This window comes from Bufo bufo, chromosome 5, assembly GCF_905171765.1.
Source record: "Bufo bufo chromosome 5, aBufBuf1.1, whole genome shotgun sequence".
NCBI classification, from domain to species: Eukaryota; Metazoa; Chordata; class Amphibia; order Anura; family Bufonidae; genus Bufo; species Bufo bufo.
The window spans coordinates 400,125,338-400,148,651 of NC_053393.1; the positions used below are offsets into that span (position 1 = coordinate 400,125,338).

The window sequence follows — 23,314 nt, forward strand, 5'->3', positions numbered from 1 at the left end:
TGGGAAGTTACATTCTGGGAAGGCTATTAGGGAAATCTGTAGACTCTGCCTAGATAATGAGTGCTCTCAGACCAAGCTGTGAATATCCCATAAGTGTCTTGAATGTTGAATATATATATATTTTTTTTGCTGCTGTTGATCACTGTGCTATGCTATACTCCATAGGCCGTGCCCCCTTGTTAGACAATTCTTCTGTGCTGTCCACATAGAGGTCCTGTCCATAAGATGGCTGCTGATGGAGGGTCATGTGACCAGACACATCACTCCTCCTCCTCCTCCATTCATACACACTGCACCTGCACTCCAAAAAGTACAGGTACAGATTGTAGGTGCAGTGCATTTGAATGGAGGAGACAGATTGATTTGAATGGTCACATGACCCTCCATCAGCAGCCATTTTATGGACATGCTCTCCCGGTGGACAGCACAAAAGATGTCGCCAATAAGGAGGCATACCTTATAAAATATAGAAAGTGGTACAAAGTATCCATAAATGTGATATAACTAAGTGCCATATAGTCATGTTACAAACATATTGATCAACACTAAAGGGGTTGCCCACTTTCTGTCTAAAGAGGATCTGTCCCCTCGAAATGCAGTGTAGTCTGCAGGCAGCATGTTACAGAGCAGGGGGAGCTGAGCAGATTGATATATAGTTTTATGGGAAAACATTCAGTTTAACTTGTAATTTATACATTTATAGCTGTGCTTTTTCTGACTTCAGGCTTACAGGAGGAGGTGTTATCAGTGATTGATAGCATTCTCTGTGTAAGTGTGTATACAGAGTTAGCGATTAGTCACTAATAGCTGTACAAGGGGGAGATGTTATCATTGATAGTATTCTCTGTGTAAGTGTGTATACAGAGATGGCTGTCAGTTCACTGATAGTTGTACATGGGGGAGGTGTTATCAGTGATTGATGGCATTCTCTGTATAAGTGTGTATACATAGCTGTCAGTCACCAATAGCTGTACATGCGGAAGGTGTTATCAGTAATTGATAGCATTCCCTGTGTAGGGTGTATACAGAGATAGCTGTCAGTTGTACACAGGCGAGGTGTCATCAGTGATTGATAGCATTCTTTGTGTAGGGTTCACGGGGGTGGTCTTAAATGGGTTTTCTGGTTTCATGATATTGATGACCTATCCACAGGTGGAGTTCTGACTCTCAACACCCCTGATAATCAGCTGTTTGAAGGTGCTACAGCACTGGTGCGAGAGCTACATCCTCTTCAATGTTTACCTGCACGCTGTCTACATACTAGTGGCGCTACAGTGTAATTAACTTGAATGGGATGAACAGCTGAAATTACACTGTACCACCACTGCAACGTAGACGCAGCTCGAACACTAGTGCCAAGAGCCAGACCTCCACCAGTCTGAATCTGGTGACCTATCCTGAGGATGGGTCATCAGTATCCTGAAACCAGAATACACTTTTATGTTCAGAAAAAGCATAATAAATTACAAGTGTTTGGCCAACAGCTATCTGTATTGACCAGCTAAACTCTTTTGAAGCTTGAAAGCGCTCATATCATGAAAAGTTGGTTTGTGGCCTTTTACATGTCAGTAGGATCTCAATGATAGTCTTGGAGGAATCTTTAGGCAGGATTGTGTAGTCCTTGATGTTCCAGTTTCTCATTTTCCACGTTTCATTTAAAAGGGTAGTAGCGCCGCGGCCTTCTTACTATTTACCGCAGGCCCAGTGATGTCACGACTAGTATAACTGGCCTGGGCGCGGCTAAGCTCCATTCAAGTGCACAGAGCTTAGCCCTGCCCCGCCCAGGCCAGTGATACTAGTTGTGACGTCACTGGGCCTGAGGGAGACCGAGAGAAGGCCGCGGTGCTCCTTGAGCGCCGCTGCCTTCTTAAACCGGGTGTCGGACCCTCGATCAGATGCTGATCATCTATCCAGAGGATAGATCATCAGTTTAAAAGAACTGCAGAACCCCTTTAACCATAGCTCTCAGTTGCTTCTCAGTTTATTTTTCTTTTATTAACCCTTGGTTTACAGTTGGGTTGGACATATTGATGTATCAGTCAGTCAGTTACATCTTGTAACTTGATTTAATGTGAAAGACTCAGGGGCCTACTGGAAGTGTTTGGTTATTTGGTTACCAGAACTTTAAGATTATACCAGGCCGAGATTTTTCTAGACAGAGACTGTAATCACTGAATTAATAAGATCTTGCTTCAAAAGATCCCAATACTTATTGTATGACTTCGGTGAGACACATCATTGCTGTGTAGATACAGAGGACCCTTATTGCACTATAAAAACCTTTTTAGTCAGAGATGTCGCTAGGCTTCCCTGCACCCGGGGCAAGGACTGAGTATGGCCCCCCACACCCCCATAATTTTATTAGATCAGAAAAAGGGCCAATATCAGCAGTGTGCTATGCACGCCATGGCAAATTTTTTCGCATGGTATCAAGTATCGCAATACTCTTTTATGGTATCGAAATGTAATCAAAATTTTTTGTATCGCAACAACCCTAATAACTATTTTCACCCAATCCCCTAAGGTTTATGGGTGAATAGCTTAAAATGTAACTGTAGAGGGGGAACAAAGATCAGTCTTTGTAAATGGCCCCCAATATGTACACCTGATAAAAATATATCAACGGGTACATGGCGGTACCATTACACTTTGTGATAAATGAAAGAACCACCGAGTCCTACCGCATCCAGGGTTTCGCTAGTGTGTCAGCGTGATGTCCGCTGGAACCGATACATGGTCTCTGTGGTGATAGAGCAAGAATAACCACATAAACAAGGGATGGTAACTGTCCCTATTAAATCCCCAGCAGTGGGTGCTGTGCTGGCCCTGTAAGACTGAGCCATCCCAAAGTTATAACACTGTAATCTAGGGCATCGCTACCACACAGTACTAATGCCCACGTTGTGCCCCCTAACAGAAGTAATATCCACATTGTGCCCCATGCCCCGATGTGCAGACTGCTGCGGAGCGGCACAGGTCTGCTGAAATATGAAGCAGGGAGAGGGCGGCTCCCTGTTTCACCATGTAATTGAACTGCCCAGGCATGCCCTTAACCCTCTGTGCCCCGGGGCACGTGCCCTGCTTGATGCCCTCTCACTACACCCCTGGCAATAGTCATTGATTTGCTGAAAAACTTCATCTTGAAGATCGTACAACATGATATGGGTATGTGGTACTGTTACCTCCTCTTCATCATTACGGTATATTCTGATTGGAACCGATGTCCCGATACCCAGCCATGTACTAGTGTTGGTCCAAAAGAGGGATAAGCTCACAGCCCACCACAAAATAAAGGGTATGTGAATGTGGAGTTATGGATAAAGTAACATCTTTGGAAATTTCAGCCGTCCTTTCCTCACATAGAACTCTGCTATGCATCTTCAAGAACAATAACTTTTTGGTGGAAAAATTAATTAATGGAGTTTACTAAGTTATTAATCTCCTCAGGATAGGTTATCAGTTTGGCTATAAATGACTTTGCACTTGATCTATACAACTAAGTTTCTCCTACTTTTCTCCATATCAGTGGAACTTCCCCAGTGCCATGATCACCAGGAAGGTGGGTGCTGCCTTAGCAGCTGGTTGTACAGTGGTAGTGAAGCCAGCAGAAGATACACCATTGTCTGCCTTGGCACTTGCAGAGGTAAGCATTCAGGTTTATTATGTCTATGACCATACGGACTTGTTATAGAACCGTTTCAGTGCAGTAATGCTGTAGGCCTCTTTGGTGTGTTTCTGTAGCTTGCTCACCAGGCTGGGATCCCGGCAGGAGTATATAATGTTGTGCCTTGCTCCCGGGAGAAGGCTCCTTCAGTTGGAGAAGTTCTCTGCACAGATCCATCCGTAGCTAAAATTTCTTTCACGGGGTCCACGGCAACAGGGAAGGTAAGCACCGTACATATGTGTAGTAAAGTGACCCACTGCAATAAGGAATAACCGGTAAATGTGAAGAACCTCGCATTTAGTGAGACGAGGTATCCAGCCAGAATACCTATGCAACTGATAAGTTTCAGTTGTGGCCATGTAATAATCACATATCTGCTGCTTGGCTTGACAGTGACAGCAGATTGCTTTACCTTTTATAACCCTTCACTCAAACAATTCATAAAAGTAACTTAGGCGAGGGTCTAACCTCAGCTTTGCTAAGAATGAGGGCTCCTAATCCCCATTATCAGCTAAAGAGCTGGTTGTCCCCCTTTTAAAGAGGTGAATGAAAAAGTTATGAACATCTGAATATGCTGTAAAAATGGGGATAATGTGAGACAGCATCTTTGAGTTAAATTTTCCCTGCCAAAAAGTATGGACTGTCATTTTAGTGACTTAAAGGGGTATTCCCATCACATACATTGGGGGCATATCGCTAGGATATGCCCCCCATTGTCTGATAGGTGCGGGTCCCACCTCTGGGACCCGCACCTACAAGGAGAACGGAGCAGAGAGAGCTGTGGCTGGAGGACACCAGATTTCCTGGGGTCCGTCCACCACCACGCGCGGCCCCTGCTCCCATTCATTTCTATAGCCAGCGCTTAGCTATTTTTGACGGCCCCATATAAATGAATGGAGGGCGGCTGCGCATGCGCAGTGTGCCCTCCCCTCATTTGCCCGCTCCGTTCTCATTGTAGGTGCGGGTCCCAGAGGTGGGACCTGCGCCTATCAGACAATGGGGGCATATCCTAGCGATATGCCCCCATTGTATGTGATGGGAATACCCCTTTAATGAATATTCACGCAGAACTAATGGTGTACCCAAGTATCTGGCTTGAGCGGGACACAAATGATGGAAAATTCTGCACCTTTTGGTGGACAGAGAATAGTTGCATGTACTGTAGCCTTTCTATGTCCAATTCGGGAAGATGTTTGGCATCACAATGGGTGCCACTGGAAACAAAACTGACATAGGAGAATATCGGATCATTTATGTTGATAGAGTGGAGGGCCACGCACATGTGAATGAGTCCTAACATTCTTTGTGCTAGTGAAGTGTTGGGGATGGATTTGTGATGGATTTTCTTAATCGAATATACAGATTCTCATGGATACTTTCTCAGAGGACAAAATGTGGACAGAAGCGTGCTGCACAATGGTCAATCTTAAAGGGGTTGTCTCACTTCAGTAAATGGCATTTACCATGTACAGACACTAATGTATTGTGATTGGCCATATTGCCTCTTTTGCTGGCTTGATTTATTTTCCTCACATTATACACTGCTGGTTTCCAAGGTTACGACCACCCTGCAATCCAGCAGCGGTGGCCGTGCTTGCATACTATAGAAAAAAGGGTTGGACTGCAGGAGTTCGCTTAGGCGGTCACATTTTCCTATACTGTGCAAGTACGACCACCGCTGCTGGATTGTAGGGTGATCATAACCCCAGGAAACGGGCAGTGTATAATGTGGTGAAAATAAATCAATGGATGGAAAAATGAATCCAGCCAGCAAAGGAAGCAATATGGACACTCACAATACATTAGGGTCTTATATTAACTTTCTCTACATGATAAATGCCATTTGCTGAAGTGAGACAACCCCTTTTACTGCTTATTTAAGAGTTTTTCATGATGGAAAAGGATCTACTCCCCCCCCCCCCCCCCCCCCCCCCCCCAAAAAAAAAAACGGCACCATGTCTGTCCATGAGCTGAATCTGATATTGCAGTTCAGCCCTTTTCACTAGAATGGGGATGAGTTGCTATAGTAGCCCATAGACAAATCTGGCTGCCACTGTTTCTACAATATCTAATTTGAAGTCAGCAGTGACCATTAAATGTTCTGTAGGACAATCTATGGTCATATTCCAGCTGCCATTCCTACCATGGTCAGTAGTTTTCCTCTCTTATTTCAAGGGAGTCTGTCAACATCTTTGACCATGACAAACTGCTGACAACACTAGGCAGGGACTGGGGAGAGAAGTAAAAGTACCGTATATTTTTTGTGGAGCATTTATTATCAGGAGTAGTGAGATTATGAACTTTTATTCTGCCAGACTCTGCTCCTACAAGTGCCAAGGATGGCTTCACTATGAAGTGATCCCTACAATGATCTTCTCCACAGCCACTCTGCTCTGAGTGACAGCTGTAGTGGTTTCCAGGTTGGATGCTACATCTGGCATTCAGATAAGAGGGGAGAGGCTGTGAAGTAGCTCAGTGCAAAGAGCACATCACAATAAGGATCGTCCCTGTGCACTTTCAGGAGCAGAACTTGGCAGAATAAAACTTCATATTACACTACTCCTGTCGAGAAAAGCTCCACAAAAGGTATGTTTGTCCTACTCTCCCCAGCCTCTACATAGTACTGTCATCAGTTTAGCATAGTCAAAACTGCTGACAGACTCCCTTTAATAAGATTTTTATTGCAAAATGAATCCACTTGTCTGTTGTTGGTTTTAGGATATGTACACACGGGGCGGCATTGACGCAGTCATAGTGCCGGTGTAAACCACAGTGACACACTGCCTCTGCGGTTTTCAAATTAAGTAAGTGGCTTCATGAGTTTGCCAGGAAACATCTGTTTTACCTGCAAAACCATGCAGCCATTATATTGCGGTCACATCAGTGGCCTTATCCTTAGTATGGCAGTGTATTATAGTACCACTGGCTTCCTAAACTGTGCATTCTAACCAATATACTAAAACACAGTAAGATCTGTACAAATAGTAAAAAACTGAATTGCTCATAGTTAATTTTCAGTATGCAGTTAGTACATATATACCTTACTTCTCATGTGAGGCAATGGATAGCTGATGTATTTTCCTTTATGTGTGACTGACCATTTATTCCTTTGTGCAGATTCTACTTCGATATGCAGCCGATTCTGTGAAGAGGGTGTCTATGGAACTTGGTGGACACGCTCCATTCATAGTTTTTGATAGTGCGGATGTTGATAAAGCTGCTGCTGGAGCTCTTGCTTCAAAATTTCGCAATTCTGGACAGGTACTGAAGTCCTGTAAAGTGATAGCTGACAGCATGTCTCCATATTGAGAGAGAAACTGGTTAAATGTGAGCAAAACAAAGTAGAATCCAGATGAGTTTTGTATATTTCCAGTCACAGCAATTTGAAGTGTTTGATATTCTGTACTGATCCAAGCTCCTGCCTGGTGGCCCAAAGTCAGAAAATGACCAAGGCTATATTTTATCACATGCCTGCTAATCATAGAGACATAGTTGCATGTTAACGCTTTGGGAGACAACCAGTTGGCATTGTGGCACATTTCAGACTAATTGGCTGAAGATGCCAAGACACTCTGTAGGGATGGTGATATAGATAAGACTAGTACTGTACATGGACACATGGCATACTGAATAGTCCAACAATGGGTTAGTGTCACCATCTAATGCTGCAATGCTCCCTTCCACCAATGAGGAGGGAACGTTACTGAAAGAGGCAGGGTGGTGGTAAGCGTTTAACAGATCTTCATTTGGACTTAGCCCTTTCGCTACCAGCGCCGTAAATGTACGGCGCTGAAGCGATAGGCAAACATCGTGCCCGCTCACACGTGCAGCGGACGTCATGGCTTGCTGGTCTCTGCTGTTTCAAACAGCAGAGACCCGCGACCAGCAATAATGCCGATCGCGGTAATTAAAGCCTTTTTAGATGCCGTGATCAAGTGAGATCACTGCATCCCAAGAGTGAAAAACCCAGAAGCTCACACCTCCGGGCTTTTTACCGGCATCCTCTGCGGCCAATAAGGATGCCAGTAATTGGTTTTAATTCACTCAGCCTCGCTGAAGAGGCTGAGGATATCAAAGCTGCAATTCTTATTTTGGCCACCAGGTTGCAGGCCAACATAAGAAATGAGCAATTGTCAGTAATAAATGGATTTTCAGAATCCATGATTGTTCAAAGCTAAATATGGATTTTGTATGCTCAAATACGAGCTTCAAAATCATTACAAAAAAGTAAAAAAAATAAAAAAATATATATATAAAAAATTAAAATATAAAAGTTTAAATCACTCCCCTTTCCGTATAATAAAAAAGAAATATCTAAATAACAAAAAATATAAACATCATGGATATCACAGCGACCGAAAACACCCGTACTATTAAAATACATTTCCAATACGGCGAATGTGATCAAAAAGTCACACACACTCCAAAATGGTATAGATAAAAACTACAGATTGTCCCACAAAAAATGAGCCCTCACACAGCTCAGTAGATATGGTGATGTAAAACAAAATGTTTAATTTGATTTGTACACTATATTTAGACATAAAAAACCTATACATATGGGATATCGTTGTAACCGTACTGACCCAGAGAATGAAGAACATGGGTCAGTTTTGCCACAAACGGAATGCCGTGGAAACAAAACCCGTAAAACCGTGGAGGAATTGCATTATTTTTCCAATTCAACCCCATTTGAATTTTTTTTACCGCTTCCCACTACATTGTATGCCATTATTAATGATGGCATTAGAAAGTCCAACTTGTCCCACACAAAATAAGCCTTCATACAGCTATGTGAACGGAAATATTAAAAAACCTCCGGTATCCTAAGGGTTAAAGGAGAACACTAGCAGGAAAACCGATCCATACCTGAAGCTTGTACAGCTAGGAAATTATTAATTGGACTATTATTTCAAGTACTGTAATGAATGACGCCAATAGATTGTTATACTGTATTTTATATTTGAGCCACAGTAGCTGTGTATTAATAACTATGTATCTTCCATCTAGACTTGTGTATGTTCAAACAGATTCCTGGTTCAGAAAGGAATACATGATGCCTTTGTTAAAAAGCTGTCAGCACTAATGGAAAAGGAACTACGTGTTGGAAGTGGATTTGATGAAGGTGTGACCCAGGGACCCCTGATTAATGAGAGAGCTGTGGACAAGGTAATGATCTGGATAGTGGTTATTTGGATTCTGTGTGTGATCTGATAAGTTGTATCACTAGTAGAACCAGCTGGATCATGAATATAATAATAATCTTATAGAAAGCTACTATGCAAAGTAGTTTATACCTAGACTTTTAAGACGCTTGAATGGTATAGATGTATATGTTTGTAGGCCTATGAAAGAAGGTCTTTGGTGGCCCTCTTTGTCCTATGAGAGGCTAGTGTGTGTGTGTGTGTGTGTGTGTGTGTGTGTGTATGTATGTATATATATATGTGTGTATATATATATATATATATATATATATATATATATATACACATATACAGTACAGACCAAAAGTTTGGACACACCTTGTCATTCAAAGAGTTGTCTTTATTTTCATGACTATGAAGGCATCAAAACTATGAATTAACACATGTTGAATTATCTACATAACAAGCAAGTGTGAAACAACTGAAAATATGTCATATTCTAGGTTCTTCAAAGTAGCCACCTTTTGCTTTGATTAATGCTTTGCACACTCTTGGCATTCTCTTGATGAGCTTCAAGAGGTAGTCCCCTGATATGGTTTTCCAACAGTCTTGAAGGAGTTCCCAGAGATGCTTAGCACTAGTTGGCCCTTTTGCCTTCACTCTGCGGTCCAACTCACCCCAAACCATCTCGATTGGGTTCAGGTCCGGTGACTGTGGAGGCCAGGTCATCTGGCGCAGCACCCCATCACTCTCCTTCATGGTCAAATAGCCCTTACTTTCAAAGTTTTCCCAATTTTTCGGCTGACTGACTGGCCTTCATTTCTTAAAGTAATGATGGCCACTCGTTTTTCTTTACTTAGCTGCTTTTTTCTTGCCATAATACAAATTCTAGCAGTCTATTCCGTAGGACTATCAGCTGTGTATCCATCTGACTTCTCCTCAACGCCACTGATGGTCCCAACCCCATTTATAAGGCAAGAAATCCCACTTATTAAACCTGACAGGGCACACCTGTGAAGTGAAAACCATTTCAGGGGACTACCTCTTGAAGCTCATCAAGAGAATGCCAAGAGTGTGCAAAGCAGTAATCAAAGCAAAAGGTGGCTACTTTGAAGAACCTAGAATATGGCATATTTTCAGTTGTTTCACACTTGTTTGTTATGTATATAATTCCACATGTGTTAATTCATAGTTTTGATGCCTTCATAGTCATGAAAATAAAGAAAACTCTTTGAATGAGAAGGTGTGTCCAAACTTTTGGTCTGTACTGTATATTATACACACACACCATATTCTTGGACTATAAGACACACCCCAGGTTTAGACAACAGAAAATTAGAAAAAATATTCAACCTTCCCTGGTGGTTTAATGAAGTGGAGAATGCCTTCATCAGGCATTAAACAGTTAGAAAAACATGCACAGATATGTATAAATAAATACATACATACATACATAAAAACACAATGGAGCCACACTTTGCTCCCTGGATCACAGATCAGGGGCGATTGAGCTTCTTCAAGAAAGCACAATGTAATAAAACATTTCAAGGGTGGATAGTATAATTAATTTAAATACAATTTAAATCATGCTTGTAAAAGTAATAAAGAACAAAAATGAAAAAAAGAATTGGAATAAAGAGCCAAATAAAAGGGCCTAGAATATGAGGAAAAACTCTCAGGGGTGGCTGAATTAGGTCACAAACTACTGAAGGGGGAGGGCTGCTTTTAACCACTCATATCTCCTGATTGGGGGCAGATATAGAAATTGTTCTGGTCTTGTTTGAAAGCTGACAGTCTAAGCTTTAATAAAAAAAAATCACAGCATTATCTCCACTACATCCGAAGATATAGCTGTTCGAAATTGGGTTGGGAATGAAAGCAGGGGAAACCTGTTTTCACTTTAATCTGCTGTCATTCCTGACCTGATTTCTAACAGCTATATCTCCCAATATAGTGGAAAGCTTAGACTGTCAGCTTTCGAACAAGATCATAGCCGTGTCTATAGTTGCTCCCAATCTGGAGATAAGTGGTTAAAGCAGCCCCCCCCTCACCCTGCTGCCTGAGCTCTGCAGACAGTGAGCGCTCTCTGCTAAAAGAGTGCTGAGGGACTCCGCTGAAGAATAAGACATCGGGCCAGTACAGAAACACTGTGATTGCGGACTATAAGACAGGCTCTTTTCAGAAAGATTTTTTTTCTTTTTAAAAGTGTGTCTTATAGTCTGAAAAATTCAGTATATGTGTTGTTGTTGTTGTTGTTTAAATGTGCAAACACAAACCAAAATATTAACGTAACATGAATCTGTAGGTTGAGCACCATGTAAAAGATGCAACGTCTCAAGGCGCTCAGATTGTAGCTGGAGGCAAGAGATCCAATGTTGGAAAGAACTTCTATGAGCCAACTTTGCTGAGCAATGTTACCACGCAGATGCTTTGCGCAAGAGAAGAAACATTTGGACCTCTAGCACCTGTCATCAAGTAAGAAAGCATATAATTTTCTGCGTTTTTAGACAATACACTTCTGTCCTCTTCTTTTCCTTCCAAATATAATTTGGACGTGTGCCTCATAAGTGGCACAATGAGAATACAAGTGGAAAATATCCTGGTATAAAAATATGTAAACCCTTGACCAATGTCATTCTGTGTCTCTTTTTACCAGGTTTGACACTGAAGAGGAGGCAATTGCAGTTGCAAATTCCGCCAATGTAGGCTTAGCAGGTATGTTCTTATTCATAGAGCGTTTAGTTGTAGATGGAAAGTAAGAGAGAACTATTCTGATCAGTCTCTTGCTATATGTATTCTTATGTTTAGTATGTATTTATTTTCGTACATCAATAATAAATTCTTTACTGAAGTGTAATCAATTTTCTAAATCGTTTGTATTTATAATGCGTATATATGTTCTGTGTGTTTTAGTTCATCTATATCCTGACACATAAACATGTTGTATCTGTATGCAGGTTACTTCTATTCCCAGGACCCAGCACAAATCTGGCGAGTGGCTGAACGTCTAGAAGTTGGTATGGTGGGGGTTAATGAAGGATTGCTGTCCTCTGTTGAGTGTCCATTTGGAGGTGTGAAACAGTCAGGACTTGGAAGAGAAGGATCCAGATATGGCATGGATGAGTATTTAGAAGTTAAATATGTTTGCTTCGGAGGTCTATAACAAGATACGGTCTGACCATAGTATTACGGGGTATAAAAAGGGGCTTATGTCCTTGATCTACACGTAGATATAGTGAATATATCACTAGCCTGCAAAATCTGACTTCTAGAATCTAACCCCAAGTGATAGAGGAACCTTTCTCCTACCTAATATCTGTTGTAAGGTTGGCCATACACATCATATAGCGGTTTTTCCACCCCCTCATACACACGTACACTCGGCTGGACTGACCATGCTTATGTTCTTAATATGGAAAGAGGAATAAACCGCTGCAAGGACATTCGGCAATGAATTGTCTCCCTTGAGAACAGAAGGATAGGGCACGTTGAAATCCACCTGCCCAACCCTTGTTTCCCTTGACATCTGCCATCAGGCAGAGTTCGGATGTCCACATTAGTTGGTCAGCCAGTCCTACCAAAGTAGGCAGGTTCAGTTGACACCATCAAATGATTACCAGCAGACTAGTTCTTTTTGTTTTTTGTTTTGTGTAATGCTGTGAAGTAAAGTAAAAAATTAGCAATATATTTTTTTTTTATATTGAAAGTACCGATTTACAAAAAGTTATATAAAGGGGTAGTGTAGTGTCAGGATTTTAATGATCTATCCTCAGGATAGGTCATCAATCTCAGTTCATCGGAGGTCCGCTGGTGTGAGCTCCGCGTCCTCTTTGGTGTTTACCTGCACACCTCTAGATTATAACAAAGTGAATGGGATGCATAATTGTAGCAATGGTTCAGTGTAATTCTAAGCAAGACGGTGTGCATGGAAACATCGATAAAGACGCCCACACGAGCTCTGCCAGGATAGGTCATCAGTATCCAGACACTGCACAACTTCTTTAGCATTTCTGCATTTTTTCTTTAAGTGCTCCTGAATGTAATGTGCCAAATAGTCGTATTCTTTTAAGTCAGCTAAAGCTTATCTAATACCAGAAAGTAAGTGAATGCAAGTCTGATTTTAAAAAAACTAAAAAACAAAAAGGTTGCACTTTGTTTGGAGAAAAGCACAAATCCAAAGCTTAGGGCTCATGCACACAACTGTTGGATGTTTGCGGTCCGCAAATTGTGGATCCACAAAACATGGATGTTGGCCCTGTGTGTTCCACATTTTGTGGAACAGAACAGCCACCCTTAGGGCCCATTCACACGTGCGCAAATGTTTTTCGGTCCGCAAATTGCAGATCCGCAAAACACAGACACAGGCCATGTGCGTTCCCACATTTTGCGGACCGCACATGGCCGGAACTTTAAATAGAACATGTCCTTTTCTTGTCCGTGTCTGCGGACAAGAATAGGACATGTTCTATTTTTTTGCAGAACGGAAGTGCGAATGTGTGCTGTCCGCATCTTTTGCGGCCCCATTGAAAATGAATGGATGCGGAACGAATCCGGCCTCATTTTGCGGACGTGTGAATGGACCCTTAATAGAACAGTCCTACCCTTGTTGGTAATGCGGACAATAATAGGGCACGTTATATTTTTTTATGCCCTTATTGAAGTGAATGGTTCCACATACGGGCCACAAACAAAATGGAACAGACACAGAAAAAAAAATACGTTTGTGTGCATGAGCCCTTAAAAGAGTTTTCTGAGATTTTACAACCAGCGCTCGTGTTTGTTCCTCACCCTCCCCCTTTCCCTTTTTTCCTTGTGTGTCCCCCCTGTTGTCTCCATTGTATGCCCCTTTCTCCAATACCTTTTCACTACTGAATTCGTTCTTGATACAGGGGCGGATCCCCTGATGTTTTCTACTTTGGAAACTGATATTCACTGTTTTTGATTGATTACCACGTGCTGTATGTTCAGATACGCTTTATTGCTCTTGTCTGATTTACCTTGGAAAACTTAATAAAATCTTGAATGAGAAAAAAGAGTTTTCTGAGATTTTACAACTGACTGGTGGGGGTCCGACACCTGGGAACCCCGCAGATCAGCTGTTTGAGAAGGCACTGGCGCCCACAGCAGTGTCGCATCCTTCTCTCAGCTCATCAAGCACAGCGCCGTACATTGCACAGCAGCTGTGCTTGGTATCGCAGCTCGGCTCCATTCACTTCCATGGGGCTAAGCTGCACTTAGGCGATGTGACCAATGAACATGGCTTCACATGGCCTAGACCAGGGATTGGCAAACTCGGCCCTCCAGCTGTTGTAAAACTACAAATCCCATCATTCCCAGTCTGCCTACAGCAGGGCATGATGGGATTTGTAGTTTTAAAACAGCTGGAGGGCCGAGTTTGCCCATCCCTGGCCTAGACTAAGCTGAGAGAGGGCCGCAGCGCTACTGCGAGCGCAGATGCCTTCTCAAACAGCTGATCAGCGGGGGTCCCAGGTAGGCGTGAGCGAATCGACCTTCGTATCATAGACCTGAAGTCGATTCATTTAAATGCTTTGTCTCGTCCTAAGTCTTGCACAATTTTAATGCTGTACTGAAGTATTTGAACAAATCGACTTCAGGTCCATGATACGAAGGTCTATTCGCTCAAGCCTAGTCCCGGGTGTCAAACCCTCACTAATTAGATACTGATAACTTATTCAGAGAATAAGTGATCAATAGTAAACTCCTGAAAAACCCCTTTAAAGGTGGACATACACATTATTCTGTAGTTGATCCTAAAGGACAAATTCAACCAAATTGATTATTTACCCAACAGAAGTGATCACTGGCAGTCATGGGTACACGCGGCTTGCAGTATTTAGTAGTCATTGCCATTTCATGCAGAGTATGGATCCTGGTGACCAGCGGTTCAGTCATGCTCTACATGATAGTGCTCAATGCTAGTCAGGATCTGGAGGTTAAATAAGGTCTGCCAGTAATCACTGAGGAGTGGAGCCATTAATTGGTGTGCCAAAACTGATCTCATTTGCACAGTACATGAGATACTGCAACATGCAGTAAAGCAATGAACGGGAGTTCCCTCCCAAACCTGCCACCATTTATATGTACCTTTTTATGACTATACTGTGAACAGTGGTGTTATGTTATATAGTGCCGTGATCTGGATATTTTCAAAAAATTACTTCTAGAGTAATAAAAGCACACCATTTCAACATCCTTTTTTATCCATATAGATCTATAGAGACTTTTATTGTGAAATACTATTTTATATATATATAGTCCTGTATCTACAGTTCAACTTAGTTGAAGAGGCTGAACCCAAACATATCCCCTTCTTCCCCCACTCGGCTCCTCTGGCATTTCATGCTCCGATGCTCTCCCTTGCCCTGCGCTGAATCGAGTAGGGAAAGGGCTTTTTGTGGAGATCCAGTGACGTACCGGGCTCTCCATGGGTAAGCTAGGTGGAGACTTCCGTCTAGCAGTGAGCCCGGTGACGTCACCGACACTAATGGGCTGGCTTTAGCACTGCCCTAGCCTGTAAAACGGCTATGGCCACGCTAAAGCCCGCCCATCAGTGCTGGTGACGTCACCGGGAACACTGCTAGGCAGAAGCCTCTGCCTAGCAGTGTTAAAATAAAACAAAAAGTAAGGGAAAGCATGGGAGCACGAAATGCTTCGATGCTCGTGTCAGAGGGGCTGAATGGGGGAAGGGGATATGTCCGGGTTCAGCTCTGAACCTGAACCACCCCTTTTAATGGGCTTTTTCTTAAGTTCAGTATTGATGGCCTATCCTCAGGATAGGTCAGTGTCCGATCATTGAGTCCTGGCACCCATGCCCATGTTTGAAGAGGCTACGGCTCTTCCTCGGCCAGTGGCATCACGTTCATTGGTCACCTGGTCCTGGTCTATTTGCAGCTCAGGCACATTCAAGCAACTGGGCCTAGGCTGCAATACAAAGCACAGCCAATATACAAGGTACAGCACTGTGCTTGGTAAGCTGTGAGGAGGCCATAGTGCTCAGCGGAGCACACTACCTCTTCGGTGGGAATGCTGGCTGTCAGAGTCCCCCGCTAATCAGATATTGGGAACCTATTCTGAGGATAGAACATCAATCTTGAACTCCTGGAAAAGCTCTTTAATATGATTATCATTTGTAATGATGTTTTAGCAGTCCTGTGAATACTAAAGAATTAATACAGTGCTATAAAATGTTTTATTCCATGCTAGAAACCTGATGATCCTACCAGGAACACACTCACCGTGTTTTCAGGCTGAATCCATGAGCACAAACCTGTTTGTCCCATATAAGCACCAGAAATATTTTTCTGCATTAACCTGTAGCACTTTCAGCGCCAGGAGATAAACGATTATTGTAAAATGTTCTGTATAAATGTGAACGCACTACGACATTCAGAGTAGGAGTATATATAGATGGATTCTTAATACAGTCATGTGGTTGTTAGTGGTTTATTCAGTAATACATGAACTGACCTTTGTGGTACTCGTGGTGATATTATCCAGTCTGATCTTGATAATAAACAGTTTTTAATAATATCTGTGACTTTGCTGTATTTATTTGTCTTCGTTACTGTGCTTTTTGTAGAATTATGGCACCGCCCATACAATTCTAATGCTGATGTCTTCATTTATGTTCATAATGTTTGCTGTTTTTTTTACGTTGATTTAACTTGATTTTAGCGCCTCATGTGACATACCGCCGGATGCATTATATAATAGCAAAAGGTAAGTACTGCACTCACCTGTTGTTGTTGTGAAAGTCACAACAGCTATATGGGCAGAATAGATAGTGCCTTGTATCGGTCTTTGCCTCTACTTCTGCCTGCTCCCTGGATGGGTGAGAACACCCGACTTGTGACCAGAAGAATCGCAGAGGATAACAGCCTCTGTACAATGTATGGTGCTGTGCTTGGTAAGCCGAGAGAAGGCCGCAGCACTACTGTATCAGCAGGGATCCCGGGTGTCGAAACCCCCACCGATCAGATTTTGATGACCAATCCGAAGGATAGGTCATCAGTTAAAAAATCCCAGAAAAGCCCTGAATGTGTCACCTAAAAATCTTTCTGCCAGTGAAAGGTGTTCTCAAGAAATGATTTAAAAGGACCGCAAGCAACCTGTCCTAGAATGTGAGCAGGACTGGTTGCCCCACTTACAGAGCTGTCTAGGGGAGTGAGGCCTCACTACACTGCTCTTAAATAGATAATGATGCTATCCTGCCTATGATATGCCAGTATGGCTGAGCAGCCTGACTGGAATGCTCACCAATGTGTACCATGTGCAAGTGGCAGAGCGTAGTGTGTAGTGAGGCCCTGCCCACTCGCTCCCCTAGACAGTCCTGCTCACATTCCAGGACAGGGCGCTGGTGGCCATTTTAAATCATTCCCGGAGAACCCCTTCACGCATTTTGATGTACAGGTACGACATTGCTTGCCAGGGGATGTATGGAGCGGGCCTCTGCAGTGACCCCTCTCCATACGCACGATCTGCCGGCTGTATGGTACAGCCGGCATCCGGCCGCACTGACAGGAAGCAGCGATCGTGCCGCCCCTGCCATTTAACCCCTCAGGTGCCGCGATCAAGGCTGATCGCGGCACCTGTGAAGTGATGCGGCTCCATCTTCCTTCCGATCGGAGCCCCCGCAGTGAAGTCGCAGGGCTCCGATCGGTTGCCATGGCAGCCTGGACGCTGCTGAAGCGATCCAGGCCTGCCATGGCTTTCTCCATACTGAGCTATGCACGAGGCATAGCACAGAATGGAGTGTGTAAAAATCCTATTCACCGTAATAGATCTCTATTATGGTGAATATGAGAGAGGATCAAAAGATCCCATGTATGAGGCCCCTATGGGGGCTAATTGTTGTAAAAAAAAAAAAAAAAAAGTAAAAAAACACCAATATATTAAAAGTTTGAATCACCCCCCTTTCCCAATTTTACATATAAAAATACATAAACAATAAAAAAATAAACCTATTGGATATCGCCGCGTCTGAAAATGTCTGAACTATTAAAATATATTTTTTTAAATTCTTGTGGGGTGAACGCAGTAAACACGCAATTTGCCTTTTTTTTGTCATTTTGTCCCCCCCCCCCCCCCAAAAATTTAATAACTGATCAAAACGTTGTATATACTACAAAAATGGTATCAATGAAAAGTACAGTTCGTTACGCAAAAAAGAAGCCAATATAAAAAAGTTATGGCTGTCGGAATATAGCGATGCAAAGAAAATTTAGATTTTTCTAAAGCTTTTCGTTTTTTTTAAAAGTAGTAAAACAAAACAAAAACTGGTAAAGTTTGGTATCGCCGCATTCGTATTGAGCCGCAGAATAAGAACGTCAGGTCATTTTTTAGTTCATAGTGAACGCTGTGATGTCAAAACCCCAAAAACCTTGGTGGGATTCATTATTTTTTTTCCAATTTTCCACACAAATAATTTATTTCCTTTTTTCTAATACAAGACATGGCAAATTAAATGCTGGCATTAAAAAAATGCATCTTCTCCTGCAAAAAATAAGCCCTCATATATAGAGTTGAGCGGACACCTGGATGTTCGGGTACAACGGGTTCGGCCGAACTTCACATAAAAGTTCGAGTTTGAGACCCGAACTTGACCCCGAACTTTTGAGCACTAAAATGGCTGTAAAAATTTAATGGAAAGGGCTAAAGGGCTGCAAATGACATCAAAATGTGGTTAAGAGCATGGCAAGTGCTCTGCAAACAAATGTGGATAGGGAAATGACTTTAAATAACAAAATACATAAAAATAATAATCTTGATCTAGGAGGAGGAGGTCCATATGGAGTAGGAGGTTGAGGAGGCGGTGGATGTGGCTGTGTAGGTGGAAGCGGCGATGGAGGAGGTAGCCTACACTGGTTTTTGGATTTAAAATTAATTTTTATTTTTTTTAATTAAGGTACACCCCAAAACATTAAGAAATATAACCTGTGATAACCCCCTCCAGTCGTGCTAAACACACGTTCAGACAATACACTAGCTGCAGGGCAGGCCAGCACCTCCAAGGCATAAAGGGCAAGCTCAGGCCATGTGCCCAATTTGGAGACCCAGAAGTTGCAGGGGGCAGAACCATCAGTCAGTTCGTGTGCAAACATACTGCCCCACCACGTTCCAATTGGATATCTGCTCTATCAACTTTCGATGTTCTTTTCTGCGTCTACCATGGTGATCACGGTTAGTGGCGAATCAGGGTTCCACGCCGGAGAGGGAGCGTGAGAAAGAGAGACCACATCCAAGGGATATTAATTGTTCCAAATTAAATATGATAGAACGGAAGTGTGAGACAAACTATTGAAGCGCAAATGTGGGACAACTTGTTAAAGTTTAAGCATTGAATGAAAGGAGGTGGCGCGCATCAATTAAAGAAGAATTTCTGAAAAATGGTATTACTTACCGGTAATTTGATTTTACAGAGCCCATGACAGCACCACCGGAGAGAGGAGGATCCGCCCCACAGAGACAGGAAACCTGCAGAATAAAACGGACGGGCCTACTCCTCCTCTTCAGTGAGTTTTCCAAGTATCGGAGGAAGGCCGCCACATGAATTAGACATGCAATTTGTATACAGGGAACATATATTATATATATATATATATATATATATATATATATATATATATTTTTTTTTATTTTTTTTTTAACACCCGTGTAATAAAGAAGAACCACCAGGGAGGGAAACCCAGGGTGCTGTCATGGGCTCTGTAAAATCAAATTACCGGTAAGTAATACCATTTTTTCCTATCGCCCATGACAGCACCACCGGAGATTTACTAGAGTAATCCATAAGGGTGGGAAGTAGAAAGAAGAATCCCTTTACCAAGGAAGGATCACCAGAAGAGTTCACGTCCAACCTATAGTGCCTAAAAAAGGTCAAAAGGGGAAGACCAGGTTGCTGCCACACAAATTTTCTCTATTGGAACAGAAGACCTCTCAGCTCAGGAGGCAGCCACCGCCCTGGTCGAGTGGGCCCTTCGGCCCCCCGGGGGAGACAACCCCGATGAAAGGTAGGATAAGGAGATGGCTGACACGACCCACCGAGATATGGAACTCTTTGAGGCAGCAGAACCTTTGTATCTCCCTTGAAACTGTAAGAAGAGTGAGGAAGATTTCCGCCAGGAAGAGGTAGAGGACAGATAGGCCAAAGAGCTCTCTTGACATCCAGACAGTGCCGAGATTCTTCTTCCTCAGAGGAAGGATTTTGACAGAGAGTGGGAAGAACAATCTCCTGAGAGCGGTGGAGTTTGGTGGCGACTTTTGGAAGAAAAGCCGGGTCAGGACGGATGATAACTTTGTCTTCTAAATCAAGGTATACGGAGGGTTGATGGAGATGGCCTGGATCTCACCAATCCTCCGAGCAGAAGCCAAGGCTATCAGAACGGATAGCTTTAAGGTAAGGTGTTTAATTGAAATAGAATCAATGGGCTCAAAGGGGGGCCCAGACAAAGCTTTTAATACCACCTCCAGACTCCAGGGGGGGGGGCTTTTGGAACTACCACCAAGGAAGACCTCTCCACAGCTCTAAAAAACCTGGCAACCCAAGAGCTACTAGCTATGTTCTGATAAAAAAGAATCGACAGGGCAGAGACCTGAACTCTCAGGGTACTGACTGATAGACCCATCTCTAGACCTTTCTGGAGAAACTCAAGAATAGAAAGCAAGGGATCAACCCTAGGTAGGCTCCTTAACTGGATCTGGGCAAAATTTAAGAACCTGTGCCAGACTCTGCTATAGATCTTTATAGTAACTTCCTTTTACTTTTTAGCAGGGTAGAAACCAAGGCATTAGAAAGCCCTTCCTTTTCTAATAACCACCTTTCAAAATCCAGGCCGTTAAATGTAGGCTGTCTACAGCTGGATGTCTCACAGGTCCCTGGCCCAGAAGGCCCCGGACCGTCGGAAGCACCCAGGGATCGGCAATCGACATGGTTCGGAGTCCCGAGAACCAGGACCTCCCGGGCCAGAAGGGCGCAATCAGGATTACTGCGGCCCGCTCCTCCCTGATTCTCCGTAAAACTCAGGGAATCAGGGGGAAGAGGGGGAAGGCATAAGCTAAGCAGAAATTCCACTCCTGAGACCGGGCGTCTATCCCACAGGGGGATCCCGCTCTGCTTAGGGAATAGAATTTAGCCACCTTCTTCTTAGAATACGTGGCAATAAGTCGATTTCGGAAAACCCCCAAAAGATCTACTATCCTCTGGAAAACCATGGGGTCTAGGGACCATTCCCCCTGGGACAGGGTATGACGGCTCAGAAAATCCGCCTGTCTGTTCTCCACCCTTCTGATGTGGACCGCTGAAATCGAGGTACATACCCTTTCTGCCAGACTCAGAGTGACATAAGCTTCCTCCATAAGAGCCCTGCATCTTGTCCCTCCCTGCCTGTTCAAATAGGAGACTACAGTCCTGTTGTCCGAAAGGATCCTTAGGTCCTTCCCTTTTATGAAGGGAGGCCCTCATCGCAAGGCCGACTGCCATCAATTCTTTCAGGTTGGAGGACTCTACTTATTTGTAGGGGGTCCCAACGACCCTGGAAGGAAGTTCCTTGAATGTGGGTACCCCACCCCCAAGGGCTTGCATCTGTAGTCAGGCACACTAATTAAGGTTTGGACTGAGACCTCCATTTTTGCATTTAAGGACCAGCTTTCCTTCTAAGCAGACAGGATTTCCCACTGTAAAGCTCTGGAGTGCAGCTGAGCCCACCTTACTCCCGGAATACAGGATGTGAGGGAGCCGAGGACCGACATTGCTGTCCTTACTGAAGTAACCGGTCTCCGGGTTAGATTTCGGATCTTGTTCTGGACAACTACTACCTTGCTTGTAGGTAAGAAGGTTTTCTGGAGAGAAGAGTCCAGTATTAGGCCTAAGAAGGTCTGCCTCCTCGATGGACGGGGTCTTGACTTCTCCTCGTTTATTATCCACCCTAACCTGTTCAGGATAACCCGGGTCTCTGATACTGCCCAGATTTTTTTTTTTATTTTTTTTTTAAATAATTTTTATTTATTTTTTTTTTTTTTATTTATTTATATTTTTATTTTATTTTGTATTTAATTTTTTTAATTTTTATTTTTATTTTGGCTCTGCATCTCGTTCCTCCTTGTTTGTTTAAATAGGATACTACCGTCCTGATGTCTGAAAGAATTCTTAAATTCCTTCCTTTTATTTTTGAAAGTGAATTCCTCATAGCTAAGCCTACCGCCATCAGCCCCCAAGGACTTGCGTCCGTAGTCAGGCAACCAAATTTTTGATCTTCCACGGGGCCCCCTTTGTGAGATTTTCTTTTTCTAACCACCAGGCTAGTTCCTGGATAGTCTGGGAAGAGACTTCCAACTGGCGTCCAGTGATTTGCTCTTCTCCCAACTGGCCAGAATCTCCCACTGTAAGCCCTGGAATGAAATTGTGCCCACCTTACTGCTGGAATACAGGACGTGAGGGAGCCCAGGACTGACATTGCCTTCCTTATGGAGGTCACCGGTCTTTGGGTTAGACTTGTAATCTTGCTTTGAACGGTTTGTATCTCCTCTATAGGCCAAAAAACATCTCTGGAGAGAAGAGTCCAAAATTAAGCTTAATTAATGGTTCTCCAGGAACTTTTTTTTTTTTTTTTTTGACCAGAAAAAGCGGTGAATAGAACCCTTTTCCTCCTCTTTTTCCCTAATGGATCTTCCTTGTATGGTAAGAATCTGGCAGGAGGAGACTGAAGGAATTCCAGATAAAGGCCTCTGGATATGGTATCGAGCACCCAAGGGCTCAAGGAATCTTCCTCCATTCTAATGCGCAATCCTTCAGTCTGCCCCCTACCGGAGTGCTGGCGTCATTGTTGGCCTGACTTCTTTTTATCCGAGGAGGGCTGGCTAAAGAATAAATTCCTGCTCTACCTTTGACCCCTAAACCGGTCTTCTCTAGATTTTCTATCTTGTTCCTGGTTTCCCTTAAAGGGACGAAAGGAGCGACTAAACCTGCTTTTACTGGGGAAAGAACTCTGAAATCCGGGAAACTTTCTCTTTTGACAGCTGCCTTATGCAGGAGGTCATCTAACTAGGACCAAAGAGGTACTCCCCCTCACACGGAACTCCGCAGAGCTTTGTCTTGGAGGCAGAATCGCCACTCCAATTTTTTATCCACAGTGCTCACCGAGCCGAATTGGATAGGGCTGCTGACTTAGCGGCTAGTCTGACCGAGTCAGTAGACGCATCCGCCAAAAAGTCAGCTGCTTTTTTTTTTTTTTTTTTTAGCTGAGTTTCTAATTCAGACAGCCAAACAATTAAGAAACGGGCAGTACAGGTGGAGGCTATACTGGGCCTAAAAGATGAAGTTGATGCCTCCCTTTATAGTAGAACGAAAGGCCTTTTAAAAGCTTCTCCGTATTTTCCACAGGGAAACACGGTCTCCGCCCCTGGCCTTCTTCCTCATTACTGAAGAAGGAAAATAGTCCTCTTCTTCTGAAAAAATTTGATTTCGCCGGGTCTCTTTACGAATAGGCCT

General features: G+C 43.2%; 1 protein-coding gene and 1 long non-coding RNA gene across 3 annotated transcripts in view; one reads left to right on the forward strand and one right to left on the reverse strand.

The window, feature by feature from the left end:
* ALDH5A1 (aldehyde dehydrogenase 5 family member A1) overlaps positions 1–12,661 on the forward strand; it is a 35,734-nt gene extending 23,073 nt beyond the window's left edge. For both annotated transcript variants that reach the window (XM_040432885.1, XM_040432884.1), the window contains exons 4-10: positions 3,527–3,643; positions 3,742–3,885; positions 6,782–6,925; positions 8,675–8,833; positions 11,114–11,283; positions 11,465–11,523; positions 11,766–12,661. In XM_040432885.1, the coding sequence (XP_040288819.1) occupies positions 3,527–3,643; positions 3,742–3,885; positions 6,782–6,925; positions 8,675–8,833; positions 11,114–11,283; positions 11,465–11,523; positions 11,766–11,971 (999 nt within the window). In that variant the 3' untranslated portion in view covers positions 11,972–12,661. The remainder of the gene's footprint in view (positions 1–3,526; positions 3,644–3,741; positions 3,886–6,781; positions 6,926–8,674; positions 8,834–11,113; positions 11,284–11,464; positions 11,524–11,765) is intronic.
* On the reverse strand, positions 4,259–16,353 carry LOC121001714. Its single transcript, XR_005779117.1, has 3 exons — positions 14,397–16,353; positions 10,708–10,713; positions 4,259–4,269 (listed from the first exon to the last, which is right to left on the reverse strand). It is a non-coding gene; the product is annotated as an uncharacterized LOC121001714 (long non-coding RNA).
* Positions 16,354–23,314: the final 6,961 nt, after the last annotated feature.